Source organism: Gobio gobio, assembly GCF_949357685.1.
Source record: "Gobio gobio genome assembly, chromosome: 22".
Classification (NCBI taxonomy): domain Eukaryota; kingdom Metazoa; phylum Chordata; class Actinopteri; order Cypriniformes; family Gobionidae; genus Gobio; species Gobio gobio.
In genome coordinates, this window is record NC_137118.1 from 48,628,761 (window position 1) to 48,645,345 (window position 16,585).

A 16,585-nucleotide genomic window follows, 5' to 3' on the forward strand; every position below is an offset into this window, starting at 1 on the left:
TCAGTTCAGTTCAGTGTTGTTTCAGTTCAGTGTTGATTTAATTCAGTTCAGTGTTGATTTAATTCAGTTCAGTGTTGATTCAGTTCAGTGTTGATTCAGTTCAGTGTTGATTCAGTTCAGTGTTGATTCAGTTCAGTTCAGTGTTGATTTAATTCAGTTCAGTGTTGATTCAGTTCAGTGTTGATTCAGTTCAGTTCAGTGTTGATTCAGTTCAGTGTTGATTCAGTTCAGTGTTGATTCAGTTCAGTGTTGATTCAGTTCAGTGTTGATTTAATTCAGTTCAGTGTTGATTTAATTTCATTCAGTTCAGTGTTGATTCAATTAAGTTCAGTGTTGATTTAATTCAGTTCAGTGTTGACTTAATTCAGTTCAGTTTTGATTTAATTCAGTTCAGTGTTGATTTAATTCAGTTCAGTGTTGATTTTAATTAAGTTCAGTGTTGATTCAGTTCAGTGTTGATTTAATTCAGTTCAGTGTTGATTCAGTTCAGTGTTGATTCAGTTCAGTTCAGTGTTGATTCAGTTCAGTGTTGATTTGATTCAGTTCAGTGTTGATTCAGTTCAGTGTTGATTCAGTTCAGTTCAGTGTTGATTTAATTCAGTTCAGTGTTGATTTTAATTCAGTTCAGTGTTGATTCAGTTCAGTGTTGATTCAGTTCAGTTCAATGTTTATTTAATTCAGTTCAGTGTTGATTTAATTCAGTTCAGTGTTGATTTAATTCAGTTCAATGTTGATTTAATTCAGTTCAGTGTTGATTTAATTCAGTTCAATGTTTATTTAATTCAGTTCAGTGTTGATTTAATTCAGTTCAATGTTGATTTAATTCAGTTCAGTGTTGATTTAATTCAGTTCAGTGTTGATTCAGTTCAGTGTTGATTCAGTTCAGTTCAGTGTTGATTTAATTCAGTTCAGTGTTGATTTTAATTCAGTTCAGTGTTGATTCAGTTCAGTGTTGATTCAGTTCAGTTCAGTGTTGATTTAATTCAGTTCAGTGTTGATTTAATTCAGTTCAGTGTTGATTTAATTCAGTTCAGTGTTGACTTAATTCAGTTCAGTTTTGATTTAATTCAGTTCAGTGTTGATTTAATTCAGTTCAGTGTTGATTTTAATTAAGTTCAGTGTTGATTCAGTTCAGTGTTGATTTAATTCAGTTCAGTGTTGATTCAGTTCAGTGTTGATTCAGTTCAGTTCAGTGTTGATTCAGTTCAGTGTTGATTTGATTCAGTTCAGTGTTGATTCAGTTCAGTGTTGATTCAGTTCAGTTCAGTGTTTATTTAATTCAGTTCAGTGTTGATTTTAATTCAGTTCAGTGTTGATTCAGTTCAGTGTTGATTCAGTTCAGTTCAATGTTTATTTAATTCAGTTCAGTGTTGATTTAATTCAGTTCAGTGTTGATTTAATTCAGTTCAATGTTGATTTAATTCAGTTCAGTGTTGATGTAATTCAGTTCAATGTTTATTTAATTCAGTTCAGTGTTGATTTAATTCAGTTCAATGTTGATTTAATTCCGTTCAGTGTTGATTTAATTCAGTTCAGTGTTGATTTAATTCAGTTCAATGTTGATTTAATTCAGTTCAGTGTTGATTTAATTCAGTTCAGTGTTGATTTAATTCAGTTCAGTGTTGATTCAGTTCAGTGTTGATTCAGTTCAGTTCTGTGTTGATTTTAATTAAGTTCAGCGTTGATTCAGTTCAGTGTTGATTTAATTCAGTTCAGTGTTGATTTTAATTAAGTTCAGTGTTGATTTAATTCAGTTCAGTGTTGATTCAGTTCAGTGTTGATTCAGTTCAGTGTTGATTCAGTTCAGTTCAGTGTTGTTTCAGTTCAGTGTTGATTTAATTCAGTTCAGTGTTGATTTAATTCAGTTCAGTGTTGATTCAGTTCAGTGTTGATTCAGTTCAGTTCAGTGTTGATTCAGTTCAGTGTTGATTCAGTTCAGTGTTGATTCAGTTCAGTTCAGTGTTGATTTAATTCAGTTCAGTGTTGATTCAGTTCAGTTCAGTGTTGATTCAGTTCAGTGTTGATTCAGTTCAGTGTTGATTCAGTTCAGTGTTGATTCAGTTCAGTGTTGATTCAGTTCAGTTCAGTGTTGATTTAATTTCATTCAGTTCAGTGTTGATTCAATTAAGTTCAGTGTTGATTTAATTCAGTTCAGTGTTGATTTAATTCAGTTCAGTGTTTAAGTTCAGTGTTGATTCAGTTCAGTTCAGTGTTGATTTTAATTCAGTTCAGTGTTGATTCAGTTCAGTGTTGATTCATTTCAGTTCAGTGTTGATTCAGTTCAGTTCAGTGTTGATTTAATTCAGTTCAGTGTTGATTTAATTCAGTTCAGTGTTGATTTAATTCAGTTCAGTGTTGATTCAGTTCAGTTCAGTTCAGTGTTGATTTAATTCAGTTCAGTGTTGATTTAATTCAGTTCAATGTTTATTTAATTCAGTTCAATGTTTATTTAATTCAGTTTAGTGTTGATTTAATTCAGTTCAGTGTTGATTTAATTCAGTTCAATGTTGATTTAATTCAGTTCAATGTTGATTTAATTCATTTCAATGTTTATTTAATTCAGTTCAGTGTTGATTTAATTCAGTTCAGTGTTGATTTAATTCAGTTCAGTGTTGATTTAATTCAGTTCAGCTCAGTGTTGATTTAATTCAGTTCAGTGTTGATTTAATTCAGTTCAGCTCAGTGTTGATTTAATTCAGTTCAGCTCAGTGTTGATTTAATTCAGTTCAATGTTGATTTAATTCCGTTCAGTGTTGATTTAATTCCGTTCAGTGTTGATTTAATTCAGTTCAGTGTTGATTTAATTCAGTTCAATGTTGATTTAATTCAGTTCAGTGTTGATTTAATTCAGTTCAGTGTTGATTCAGTTCAGTGTTGATTCAGTTCAGTTCAGTGTTGATTTAATTCAGTTCAGTGTTGATTTTAATTCAGTTCAGTGTTGATTCAGTTCAGTGTTGATTCAGTTCAGTTCAGTGTTGATTCAGTTCAGTTCAGTGTTGATTTAATTCAGTTCAGTGTTGATTTAATTCAGTTCAGTGTTGATTTTAATTCAGTTCAGTGTTGATTCAGTTCAGTGTTGATTCAGTTCAGTTCAATGTTTATTTAATTCAGTTCAGTGTTGATTTAATTCAGTTCAGTGTTGATTTAATTCAGTTCAATGTTGATTTAATTCAGTTCAGTGTTGATATAATTCAGTTCAATGTTTATTTAATTCAGTTCAGTGTTGATTTAATTCAGTTCAATGTTGATTTAATTCCGTTCAGTGTTGATTTAATTCAGTTCAGTGTTGATTTAATTCAGTTCAATGTTGATTTAATTCAGTTCAGTGTTGATTTAATTCAGTTCAGTGTTGATTTAATTCAGTTCAGTGTTGATTCAGTTCAGTGTTGATTCAGTTCAGTTCTGTGTTGATTTTAATTAAGTTCAGCGTTGATTCAGTTCAGTGTTGATTTAATTCAGTTCAGTGTTGATTTTAATTAAGTTCAGTGTTGATTTAATTCAGTTCAGTGTTGATTCAGTTCAGTGTTGATTCAGTTCAGTGTTGATTCAGTTCAGTTCAGTGTTGTTTCAGTTCAGTGTTGATTTAATTCAGTTCAGTGTTGATTTAATTCAGTTCAGTGTTGATTCAGTTCAGTGTTGATTCAGTTCAGTGTTGATTCAGTTCAGTGTTGATTCAGTTCAGTTCAGTGTTGATTTAATTCAGTTCAGTGTTGATTCAGTTCAGTGTTGATTCAGTTCAGTTCAGTGTTGATTCAGTTCAGTGTTGATTCAGTTCAGTGTTGATTCAGTTCAGTGTTGATTCAGTTCAGTGTTGATTTAATTCAGTTCAGTGTTGATTTAATTTCATTCAGTTCAGTGTTGATTCAATTAAGTTCAGTGTTGATTTAATTCAGTTCAGTGTTGACTTAATTCAGTTCAGTTTTGATTTAATTCAGTTCAGTGTTGATTTAATTCAGTTCAGTGTTGATTTTAATTAAGTTCAGTGTTGATTCAGTTCAGTGTTGATTTAATTCAGTTCAGTGTTGATTCAGTTCAGTGTTGATTCAGTTCAGTTCAGTGTTGATTCAGTTCAGTGTTGATTTGATTCAGTTCAGTGTTGATTCAGTTCAGTGTTGATTCAGTTCAGTTCAGTGTTGATTTAATTCAGTTCAGTGTTGATTTTAATTCAGTTCAGTGTTGATTCAGTTCAGTGTTGATTCAGTTCAGTTCAATGTTTATTTAATTCAGTTCAGTGTTGATTTAATTCAGTTCAGTGTTGATTTAATTCAGTTCAATGTTGATTTAATTCAGTTCAGTGTTGATTTAATTCAGTTCAATGTTTATTTAATTCAGTTCAGTGTTGATTTAATTCAGTTCAATGTTGATTTAATTCAGTTCAGTGTTGATTTAATTCAGTTCAGTGTTGATTCAGTTCAGTGTTGATTCAGTTCAGTTCAGTGTTGATTTAATTCAGTTCAGTGTTGATTTTAATTCAGTTCAGTGTTGATTCAGTTCAGTGTTGATTCAGTTCAGTTCAGTGTTGATTCAGTTCAGTTCAGTGTTGATTTAATTCAGTTCAGTGTTGATTTAATTCAGTTCAGTGTTGATTTAATTCAGTTCAGTGTTGACTTAATTCAGTTCAGTTTTGATTTAATTCAGTTCAGTGTTGATTTAATTCAGTTCAGTGTTGATTTTAATTAAGTTCAGTGTTGATTCAGTTCAGTGTTGATTTAATTCAGTTCAGTGTTGATTCAGTTCAGTGTTGATTCAGTTCAGTTCAGTGTTGATTCAGTTCAGTGTTGATTTGATTCAGTTCAGTGTTGATTCAGTTCAGTGTTGATTCAGTTCAGTTCAGTGTTGATTTAATTCAGTTCAGTGTTGATTTTAATTCAGTTCAGTGTTGATTCAGTTCAGTGTTGATTCAGTTCAGTTCAATGTTTATTTAATTCAGTTCAGTGTTGATTTAATTCAGTTCAGTGTTGATTTAATTCAGTTCAATGTTGATTTAGTTCAGTTCAGTGTTGATTTAATTCAGTTCAATGTTTATTTAATTCAGTTCAGTGTTGATTTAATTCAGTTCAATGTTGATTTAATTCCGTTCAGTGTTGATTTAATTCAGTTCAGTGTTGATTTAATTCAGTTCAATGTTTATTTAATTCAGTTCAGTGTTGATTTAATTCAGTTCAATGTTGATTTAATTCAGTTCAGTGTTGATTTAATTCAGTTCAGTGTTGATTTAATTCAGTTCAGTGTTGATTCAGTTCAGTGTTGATTCAGTTCAGTTCTGTGTTGATTTTAATTAAGTTCAGCGTTGATTCAGTTCAGTGTTGATTTAATTCAGTTCAGTGTTGATTTTAATTAAGTTCAGTGTTGATTTAATTCAGTTCAGTGTTGATTCAGTTCAGTGTTGATTCAGTTCAGTGTTGATTCAGTTCAGTTCAGTGTTGTTTCAGTTCAGTGTTGATTTAATTCAGTTCAGTGTTGATTTAATTCAGTTCAGTGTTGATTCAGTTCAGTGTTGATTCAGTTCAGTTCAGTGTTGATTCAGTTCAGTGTTGATTCAGTTCAGTGTTGATTCAGTTCAGTTCAGTGTTGATTTAATTCAGTTCAGTGTTGATTCAGTTCAGTGTTGATTCAGTTCAGTTCAGTGTTGATTCAGTTCAGTGTTGATTCAGTTCAGTGTTGATTCAGTTCAGTGTTGATTCAGTTCAGTGTTGATTTAATTCAGTTCAGTGTTGATTTAATTTCATTCAGTTCAGTGTTGATTCAATTAAGTTCAGTGTTGATTTAATTCAGTTCAGTGTTGATTTAATTCAGTTCAGTGTTTAAGTTCAGTGTTGATTCAGTTCAGTTCAGTGTTGATTTTAATTCAGTTCAGTGTTGATTCAGTTCAGTGTTGATTCATTTCAGTTCAGTGTTGATTCAGTTCAGTTCAGTGTTGATTTAATTCAGTTCAGTGTTGATTTAATTCAGTTCAGTGTTGATTTAATTCAGTTCAGTGTTGATTCAGTTCAGTTCAGTTCAGTGTTGATTTAATTCAGTTCAGTGTTGATTTAATTCAGTTCAATGTTTATTTAATTCAGTTCAATGTTTATTTAATTCAGTTTAGTGTTGATTTAATTCAGTTCAGTGTTGATTTAATTCAGTTCAATGTTGATTTAATTCAGTTCAATGTTGATTTAATTCATTTCAATGTTTATTTAATTCAGTTCAGTGTTGATTTAATTCAGTTCAGTGTTGATTTAATTCAGTTCAGTGTTGATTTAATTCAGTTCAGCTCAGTGTTGATTTAATTCTGTCAGGGTACTGAGAGTGAGGACCCAGATGCAGAATGAGCAGGGGGTGAAATTTATTAACAATATTTGACACAGGACAAGACTGGTGAGACAGGAACAAAGTCCAAACAATAGGGGCAGGACACAATGGGAGAAGTGGCTGGTCAGGGTAGAGACAGCAGGGATTGGATGGCCAATGATGGAGACGAGGCAGCAGCTCGAGGAACCAGGCTTGACAGTAGGTGATGTGACTTGCTGTGAAACCAGACTGGTTGCCAGGCCAGGAGAGTCCAGGGTGACCAGGGTGGAACAGGATGCAGGACGGGAAACACCACAAGACAACACACAAGACTCAAGACGAGACAACAAGAGAAACAAACATGAGCAAAAAGCAAAAACTAAGAATAGGAATAAATGCCAACAAAGTAACTAGAATCCAAAACAGAAAACAGAAGAAAGATTTCTCAAGAGAGAAAAGGCAAAATAAATAAAAACTAAAAATAAATAACTGGAACTAGAAACTAAATCTGTAATGTTGCAGGAAACTAGAGAGAGAAAATAAGGATAGGAAAAAAGTAACCAAAAACTATACTAGACGAGATAAACTACTATCACCAGGACAAGGTTAGCTAGACACGAGGCATACAACAAAAGCACACAACGAACCAGCAAGGACAAGAGGGAAATGAGCTCAATATAAAAGGGAAGAGCACATGAGGATCAGGTGAACACAATGAATCAAACAAGGACTAGACGAGGACTAAACAAGGGGGCGTGGTAAAGGGAAACAAGGAGGTGGGACGAGAGGAGCACATGGCCAACACAAACAAAGACAGAACCATGTGGTCAGACACAAGACAAACAAAGAAACATTGAACAGACACAAGACAGACAAGACTGACAGGGCAGGACCCTGACAGTACCCCTCCCCCAATGGACGCCTCCAGGCGTCCACACGAGGCAAAGGAGTCAAAGGGGGTAGCAACTGGGAGGGCAGGAGGGGTGTAAACATCGGCGTCCCATAACAGCCAGGAAACAGAGGGGGTGGAGCAGGGAGGGTAGGAGTCAATCCAGCGGTATGGTTAGGAACTGCCCATGGAGGTGCTGGCTTTGGAGGAACATGACGGCCAGGCAACACCAAAGACGGGATGGGAGGGACGGGAAACTGATTAGTGGCACTTCTAGAGATCGAGGGCCACTTCACTGGTGGGGACCTCCAGCAGGGTTTGGGGTCAGGAACAGATGCAGGGAAAGTCTCTTGATTAGGGGAATGCTTGGGAATGAATTCAGGAGCCATAACGGCACTGGCTGGTAATGACGACTGTTTTGACGACTCCCGGACAAACGTGATGTCAGGAACAGCTTCAAGGGCTTTATCAGATTTAGAAGAAATACACCCTGCTGAAGACTTTAGGGCTGAAGCAGACCTCTTGGCTGAGTCGAGAGTGGCAGAAACAGTCTCAGTGGGCATGACGAGACTGGCAGGAAGTCTTTCATTAGGCGAATCATTGCTGGTGAGCAGCTCAGAGGTGGCCTCCGTGGCTATAACGGGCAGAGAAAGATGCCCTGAAATGGCCTCCGTGACCAGGTCAGAAGCAGACTCAGGAGAAATAACAGGACTGACAGGGTCAGTCTCTGTGGGCATGATTTCACTGGATAATATCCCTGAGACGGTCCTTGTGACTTTAACAGGAAGACATGGATGCTCTGGAGAAGCCTCTGTGGCTGGAACAGGAACGGTTTCAAGGGACATGACATTACAAACAGGAATGGTCTCTGAGAACATTACATGACAGACATCAGTTTCTGAGGGCTCAAATGGGCTTGCTAGCTGTTCTGAGGTAGCCTCCATGGCCAGGTCAGGAACAGTTTCCGTTGAGGTAGCGGTGTTGATTTGAATGCCCAGCTTGGCCATGACAGGACTGGTAAGTGATTCAGGCTGCGCAGTCACAGGTTCCTTCAGCACAGGAATAGCTGGTGAAGTAGGTGGCTTAGAGTTTGGTTCAACCAGACTAAATGCCTCTGAAATCACTGGATACAGATCCAACAGGGTTGGGTCTTCCTGGGCCATTTGATTAGAGACCGCTGAAACCGGACCCTCCTGGACCAGTGGGTTTAGGATCTCCAAAAGGGCATTTGACTGCACAACATGCCCTCTCCTCTGGGGGCAGAACCGCGCATGACTGGCCGCTTCTGGTGTGACTGCAACCGTCTCAATCGACTGTGGGAGGACTTGAGTGAACTCCTGGGCAGGAGCTGACTTGACAGATTCTGGACTTGGCACAGGGGCTGGAGCCGACACTGGACTGGTCACTGGGGCTGGAGCCGACACTGGACTGGTCTCTGGGGCTGGAGCCGACACTGGACTGGTCTCTGGGGCTGGAGCCGACACTGGACTGGTCTCTGGGGCTGGAGCCGACACTGGACTGGTCTCTGGGGCTGGAGCCGACACTGGACTGGTCTCTGGGGCTGGAGCCGACACTGGACTGGTCTCTGGGGCTGGAGCCGACACTGGACTGGTCTCTGGGGCTGGAGCCGACACTGGACTGGTCTCTGGGGCTGGAGCCGACACTGGACTGGTCTCTGGGGCTGGAGCCGACACTGGACTGGTCTCTGGGGCTGGAGCCGACACTGGACTGGTCTCTGGGGCTGGAGCCGACACTGGACTGGTCTCTGGGGCTGGAGCCGACACTGGACTGGTCTCTGGGGCTGGAGCCGACACTGGACTGGTCTCTGGGGCCGGAGCCTCTTGATTCAGGCCCTCCTGGACCAACAGGTTAGGGGCCTCTAGAAGGGCATCTGACTTGCCAACATTGGCCTTCCTTCTCCTCCGCTTCTGAGGACTGGCAGGAGCGGACTCTGGACTGGCAGGAGCGGACTCTGGACTGGCAGGAGCGGACTCTGGACTGGCAGGAGCGGAGGACTCGACTGGCTCTGGACTGGCTGCAGCGTCAGACTCGACGGTCTCTGGACGGGCAGGAATGGCCGGAACTGACTTGGTGGAACAAGAGACAGATGCAGCAGTCCGAGCCGCCCTCTTCCTTCTCAACCGTCGCTGCTCAGTAGGACTCAGATGATGATCTGGGACTTGACTCGACGAGGGTGGGAGAGCGGGTTGGCCACTGTGATCAGACTCCGGGGGCGTAAGGATCTGCCAGTCTTTGCGGTGGTGCAGGTAATTAGCAAAATTCCAATAGTCCAGTACCGCTAGCTGATCCATCTCCCATTGTGGTAGGGGATCATTCAAGCAGAGATTGAATGCCGCTTTAAGGGTTGAGTCAGGGTACTTCAGGCCCCTTGCCAAGGTCCAGAAAAACTGGGCAAAGGACCGTACCTCCCGGTCCTCCTGGCGAAGCGATAACAATCCCTTCTGGAATGCCAGTCTCTCTTGGGCAGTCGCAGGGGGAGAAACACGGATGCTCATTGCTGGGTCCTGTCGTGGCTGGTTCGTTCTGTCAGGGTACTGAGAGTGAGGACCCAGATGCAGAATGAGCAGGGGGTGAAATTTATTAACAATATTTGACACAGGACAAGACTGGTGAGACAGGAACAAAGTCCAAACAATAGGGGCAGGACACAATGGGAGAAGTGGCTGGTCAGGGTAGAGACAGCAGGGATGGGATGGCCAATGATGGAGACGAGGCAGCAGCTCGAGGAACCAGGCTTGACAGTAGGTGATGTGACTTGCTGTGAAACCAGACTGGTTGCCAGGCCAGGAGAGTCCAGGGTGACCAGGGTGGAACAGGATGCAGGACGGGAAACACCACAAGACAACACACAAGACTCAAGACGAGACAACAAGAGAAACAAACATGAGCAAAAAGCAAAAACTAAGAATAGGAATAAATGCCAACAAAGTAACTAGAATCCAAAACAGAAAACAGAAGAAAGATTTCTCAAGAGAGAAAAGGCAAAATAAATAAAAACTAAAAATAAATAACTGGAACTAGAAACTAAATCTGTAATGTTGCAGGAAACTAGAGAGAGAAAATAAGGATAGGAAAAAAGTAACCAAAAACTATACTAGACGAGATAAACTACTATCACCAGGACAAGGTTAGCTAGACACGAGGCATACAACAAAAGCACACAACGAACCAGCAAGGACAAGAGGGAAATGAGCTCAATATAAAAGGGAAGAGCACATGAGGATCAGGTGAACACAATGAATCAAACAAGGACTAGACGAGGACTAAACAAGGGGGCGTGGTAAAGGGAAACAAGGAGGTGGGACGAGAGGAGCACATGGCCAACACAAACAAAGACAGAACCATGTGGTCAGACACAAGACAAACAAAGAAACATTGAACAGACACAAGACAGACAAGACTGACAGGGCAGGACCCTGACAAATTCAGTTCAGTGTTGATTTAATTCAGTTCAGCTCAGTGTTGATTTAATTCAGTTCAGCTCAGTGTTGATTTAATTCAGTTCAATGTTGATTTAATTCCGTTCAGTGTTGATTTAATTCAGTTCAGTGTTGATTTAATTCAGTTCAGTGTTGATTTAATTCAGTTCAGTGTTGATTTAATTCAGTTCAATATTGATTCAGTTCAGTGTTGATTCAGTTCAGTTCAGTGTTTATTCAGTTCAGTTCAGTGTTGATTTAATTCAATTCAATGTTTATTTAATTCAGTTCAATGTTTATTTAATTCAGTTCAGTGTTGATTTAATTCAGTTCAATGTTGATTTAATTCATTTCAATGTTTATTTAATTCAGTTCAGTGTTGATTTAATTCAGTTCAGTGTTGATTTAATTCAGTTCAGTGTTGATTTAATTCAGTTCAGTGTTGACTTAAGTCAGTTCAGTGTTGATTTAATTCAGTTCAGTGTTGATTTAATTCAGTTCAGCTCAGTGTTGATTTAATTCAGTTCAGTGTTGATTTAATTCAGTTCAGCTCAGTGTTGATTTAATTCAGTTCAGTGTTGATTTAATTCAGTTCAATGTTGATTTAATTCCGTTCAGTGTTGATTTAATTCAGTTCAGTGTTGATTTAATTCAGTTCAGTGTTGATTTAATTCAGTTCAATATTGATTCAGTTCAGTGTTGATTCAGTTCAGTGTTGATTCAGTTCAGTTCAGCTTTTATTCAGTTCAGTTCAGTGTTGATTCAGTTCAATGTTGTTTCAGTTCAATGTTGTTTCAGTTCACTGTTGATTCAGTTCACTGTTGATTCAGTTCACTGTTGATTCAGTTCAGTTCACTGTTGATTCATTTCAGTGTTGATTTAATTCACTGTTGATTCAGTTCAGTTCATTGTTGATTTAATTCAGTTCACTGTTGATTCATTTCAGTGTTGATTTAATTCAGTTCAGTTCACTGTTGATTCAGTTCAGTGTTGATTTAATTCAGTTCAGTGTTGATTTAATTCAGTTCAGTGTTGATTCAGTTCAGTGTTTATTTAATTCAGTTCAGTGTTGATTCAGTTCAGTTCAGTGTTGATTTAATTCAGTTCAGTTCACTGTTGATTCAGTTCAGTGTTGATTCAGTTCAGTGTTGATTTAATTCAGTTCAGTGTTGATTCAGTTTAGTTCAGTGTCGAGTTACTTCAGTTTAATATCAGTGTTCATCAGTTATGAGACACTCTGCTGTAAAGCATCAATAGAGTAATTGTTCAGATCAACTCAGTTCAGGTTTTGTTCTCAGTGATATAACTGAATATGAATGTGATTTCTCACTGGTGTGCAGACTGTCAATCACTGCAGTGCCCTCTGATTGGCTGAGAGCCCGTGATGGGTGTCTGTGATTGGTGGTGTCCGGCTGTATTAGTGCTGATGAAGCGGAGGAGGTGTGAAGGCCAGTAATGGCCTCTCCGAGCCGTTATCAGCGGCCGCACATTCATCTGGTTTCCCACATCGTTTCCTTTTCCTCCCGCTGATCCCAGAGGAGCGGCCGCAGTAACACTGGGAGTTTCTGTCATCCAGTAAAACGCCTTCAGCTGGAGCTCAGATCTGGCCTGATGACCCGTCACACACACACACACACACACACACACACACACACACACACACACACACACACACACACACACACACACACACACACACACACACACACACACACACACACGTTTGTTTTTGTGAAATGTGAGGACATTCCATAGGCGTAATGGTTTTTATACCGTACAAACCGTATTTTCTATCCCCTTACACTGCCCCTAAACCTACCCATCACACACACACACACACACACACACACACACACACACACACACACACACACACACACACACTGCCCCTGCCCCTAAACCTACCCATCACAGGAGACTGTGCAGTTCACTTTCTGTGAAAAAAAACCTCATTCTGTGATTTATAAGCATTTTGAAAAGTGAGGACATGGGGAACGTCCTCATATTTCACCCTCTTTTTGTAATACCCATGTCATTATACACATTTGTGTCCTGATATTTCACAAAAACATGCCCACACACACACACACACACACACACACCATCTCCTTCAGCTGGAGCTCAGATCTGGCCCGATTCATCAACTATAACTATATTGATATTATTACAGATATTTCATCTGGACTGAAGCAGCTTTACTTCATCATCATCATCATTTATTATAAAATCATGAGAATCAAACATGATCTTCAGCTTTTGAGGAAGGGTTATTAGTTCATCTGTCAATCATCTTTGCATTATGTTTTAAAGGGGCTTTTTTCTACTGTTGTCTCAGGTCAAGTGGTTTTTACATTCAGAAACCTCATCATGAATCAGTAATAGTCTGTTTTCTGCCCTGGTTTTGAGGCTCTCTGAAGAAGCGCTGGGTTTTGATGGGCGTGCCGCACTGAAGAGTTGGAAGTAAACGCCCACGGCTAGGATTGGATAAGATTTGCATATTTAATGAGCTTCAGCTCCTCTCAGTATATGTGAGGATGGTTTTGAAAGCGTGTGGAGAAACACTCACAGGACTCGTAAAATATCTTTATCAAACACATTCATCTCTCATCACTCGCCATTGATTATTTCTGTATCATTTCGCCCGATCATATATGGTTCGTACGCGAACCGTACACACACACACACACACACACACGCACAAGAAAGGATTGTTATTTCACTACAGCCCGCCGGTGATAGCCCGTCTGAAAAACACACACTCCGGGACGTTGGGCTTTGCGAGCTGGCGTTACAAGTCCGAGTCTGATACCGAATGAACCAATAGCAGCTTCTCCAGCCTGTGAGCGCGTGCTGAGGTGTGTCATCAATAGACATCAAACCATCTGTAATAATGCAACACTAACACATATAAACACATGTTTTACTCACATCAGTGTGTTCAGCGTTCCTGTGGGATCCAGAAGCACAGCGTTATGTTTTAATCTCAATCTGTCTGCAGATCCAATCTCCACCTGTGTCCTGTTTACAAACGAATCCGCGGTTAAATGAAGCGAACAAACACGCAGTGTCTTACACACGTGAGCTGGAACTGCATGTTTAGCTCCACGAGTCGGTGGGCGGGGCTTAAGGCGGAGCTTCTGCAGTCTATGACATCAGTGATCGACATATTCTGAGATCTCTCGTTTTCTGTCAATAAAAGCTTTTCTTTGACTAACAAGGACGTTTCAGCTCTGAAACTTCACCATGAACTTTATATATCAAAGGCTCAAAGGAAAGTTGATTTCTCAATTCATCACCGCTTTCATAAAACACGAGCATTCAAATATCCTCTTACTAAGGCTGCGTTCACACTGCAGGCTGAAACGACCCAATTCCGATTTTTTTGCCCTTATTCGACCTGTATCTGATCTTTTCATGACAGTCTGAACGACACAGATCCGATCTTTTCAAATGCGACCCAGGCCACTTGGGTATGTGGTCCAAATCCGATACATATCCGATCTTTTGAAATGCGTCTTCAGTCTGAACTGCCAGGTCACATGTATCCGACCCGCACGTCGTTGATACGCGACAAACGTCATCATTGTACGTTGAAGTAGGCGGGAATGAGAAGATAAACAACTATAAATAAAAGAAGTACGCACCTGTTGCTAGCCAATACACTCCAACTCCGACGCGTTTCTGCACTGTTATGGGCCGGCGCAGACGTGTCTCTTCCCGTGACAAAGTTAGTTGAAGGCGCTCACAAACATAATTGAAGGTGGATCTGGTCATTCTGAAGTTACTGACGAATTCGGTATCAGTAAAGCCACTCACATCAGTATCCCACCACTCCTGGCTGCGACTCCGCACACACACGTTTCTCTGTACCGACGTTGCTACCACTGCTCCACAAAACGCCATGGCCAAAAACCTTGCTCTCCTCCTCTTTTTTAATTTTCTTCTTAACATGAGAAGGTTGTAATGGTGCTGGCTCCGTTGCGAAAATAACTTTAATAAAGCTAAACGAACTCCAATGCTGACGCCCATATTTGGCTACTTCCGTAAACAACAAGTGACGTCGTTGACCGTTGAGTTCTCTTCTGCGCATGCGGGTCACTTCTGGGTCATTTCACGTTCACACAGGAGATCACAAAAGGTCGCATTTAATTGGAAATGTGAACAGCCTTGCAAAAAAAAATCGCATTTTTTCGAAAAATCGGAATTGAGCATTAAGCCCTGCAGTGTGAACGCAGCCTAAGACACATTATTGGCAGATATTGATATGGATATGTGAGTCTCTGCTGTTCTGAAGATCTCATGAGTAAACAGAGCCGTTCCTCTCCAGATCAGAACACATGAGCCATAAAACATCAGCACACACACACACTCACAGGTTCACACACACACTCACTCACTCACACACACACACACACTCACAGGCTCACACACTCACTCACTCACTCACTCACACACATATGAACATGATTTAAATCTGACCATTAACATATGCTAATTATATTTTGTATTTAACATAATTTTAAGTGTGTGTGAGCCTGTGAGTGTGTGAGCTTGGGAGTGTGTGTGTGTGTGTGTGTGTGTGTGTGTGTGTGTGTGTGTGTGTGTGTGTGTGTGTGTGTGTGTGTGTGTGTGTGTGTGTGTGTGTATGTGTGAGTGTATCTGTGAGTGTGTGAGTGAGTGTGTTATAGATATTATTTTAGATCTTGTAGTGTTTAATCAGAATGTCCTAACTGAATCTTCCAGTGAAGATCCTCACATGCTCTTACACTCACACCCAGACTCACACACACAGACTCACACACACACACACACTCACACACACACTCAGACTCTCACACACACACACACACACACATCAGACTGTTCTCTCTGTACATTTAAACCCCGCCCCTGCAAGCTTCAGAGCCACGCCCACACCTCAACATCCAATCAATAGCTGGATAGAGCCAAGCCCCGCCAAAAATGTACTTACTCTTTCAGTAATCTGATGTACGTCACGTGTGTGTGTGTGTGTGTCCTGCAGGAGGCGCTGTCGGTGGTGAGTGAGGATCAGTCTTTATTCGAGTGTTCGTACGGAGCGGCTCATTCTAAAGCAGACATGACGGCCTCCGCTGGAGAGTACGGCCAGAGCAAACTCAGTCCCAGAGTGCATCAGCAGGACTGGCTGGCTCCGCCCCTTGGCCGCGTGAGCGTGAAGCTGGAGTGCGGCGCGCAGGTGAGCGGCTCCAGGTGAGTCCGCGGACGCTCTGAGGGCTGAAGTGTGTCCGGCTCCACTCACAGCATAGCTGTCAACATTGAACATTGGAAATAAGGGAGATTTCCCGGAATCCATCCACAAAATAAGGGATTTTTTTTTTTACACGATTCTTACCCACAAACTTTAAAAAAAAGAGTCTAAAGAGTTTATAACTACACAATATATTTTGATTTTGGCCGTCAGCGTCCTGATCCATCATCGCACGTCACACTCATCTACTCTACTCTCCTTGAAGTTCACTTCCCGCTACTTTTTCCCTCTTCCTCCCGCCCGCTGCAACTGTCTTCTTCTTCTTCTTCTTCTTCTTCTTCTTCTTCTTGTTCTTGTTCTTGTTCTTGTTCTTCTTGTTCTTGTTCTTGTTCTTGTTCTTGTTCTTGTTCTTCTTGTTCTTCTTGTTCTTGTTCTTCTTGTTCTTGTTCTTCTTGTTCTTGTTCTTCTTCTTGTTCTTCTTCTTCTTCTTCTTCTTGTTCTTGTTCTTGTTCTTCTTGTTCTTCTTGTTCTTCTTCTTGTTCTTCTTGTTCTTGTTCTTGTTCTTCTTGTTCTTGTTCTTCTTGTTCTTCTTCTTCTTCTTCTTCTTGTTCTTGTTCTTGTTCTTGTTCGTGTTCGTGTTCTTCTTCTTCTTCTTCTTCTTCTTCTTCTTCTTCTTCTTCTTGTTCTTGTTCTTGTTCTTCTTGTTCTTGTTCTTGTTCTTGTTCTTCTTGTTCTTGTTCTTGTTCTTGTTCTTCT

At 40.2% G+C, this 16,585-nt stretch overlaps 1 protein-coding gene across 5 annotated transcripts in view; it reads left to right on the plus strand.

Annotated features, from left to right (window-relative positions):
- erg (ETS transcription factor ERG) overlaps positions 1–16,585 on the plus strand; it is a 136,876-nt gene that overhangs the window by 88,544 nt on the left and 31,747 nt on the right. For all 5 annotated transcript variants that reach the window (XM_079804627.1, XM_079804625.1, XM_079804629.1 and 2 more), the window contains one exon: positions 15,626–15,831. In XM_079804627.1, coding sequence (XP_079660753.1) covers positions 15,626–15,831 — 206 coding nt within the window. The remainder of the gene's footprint in view (positions 1–15,625; positions 15,832–16,585) is intronic.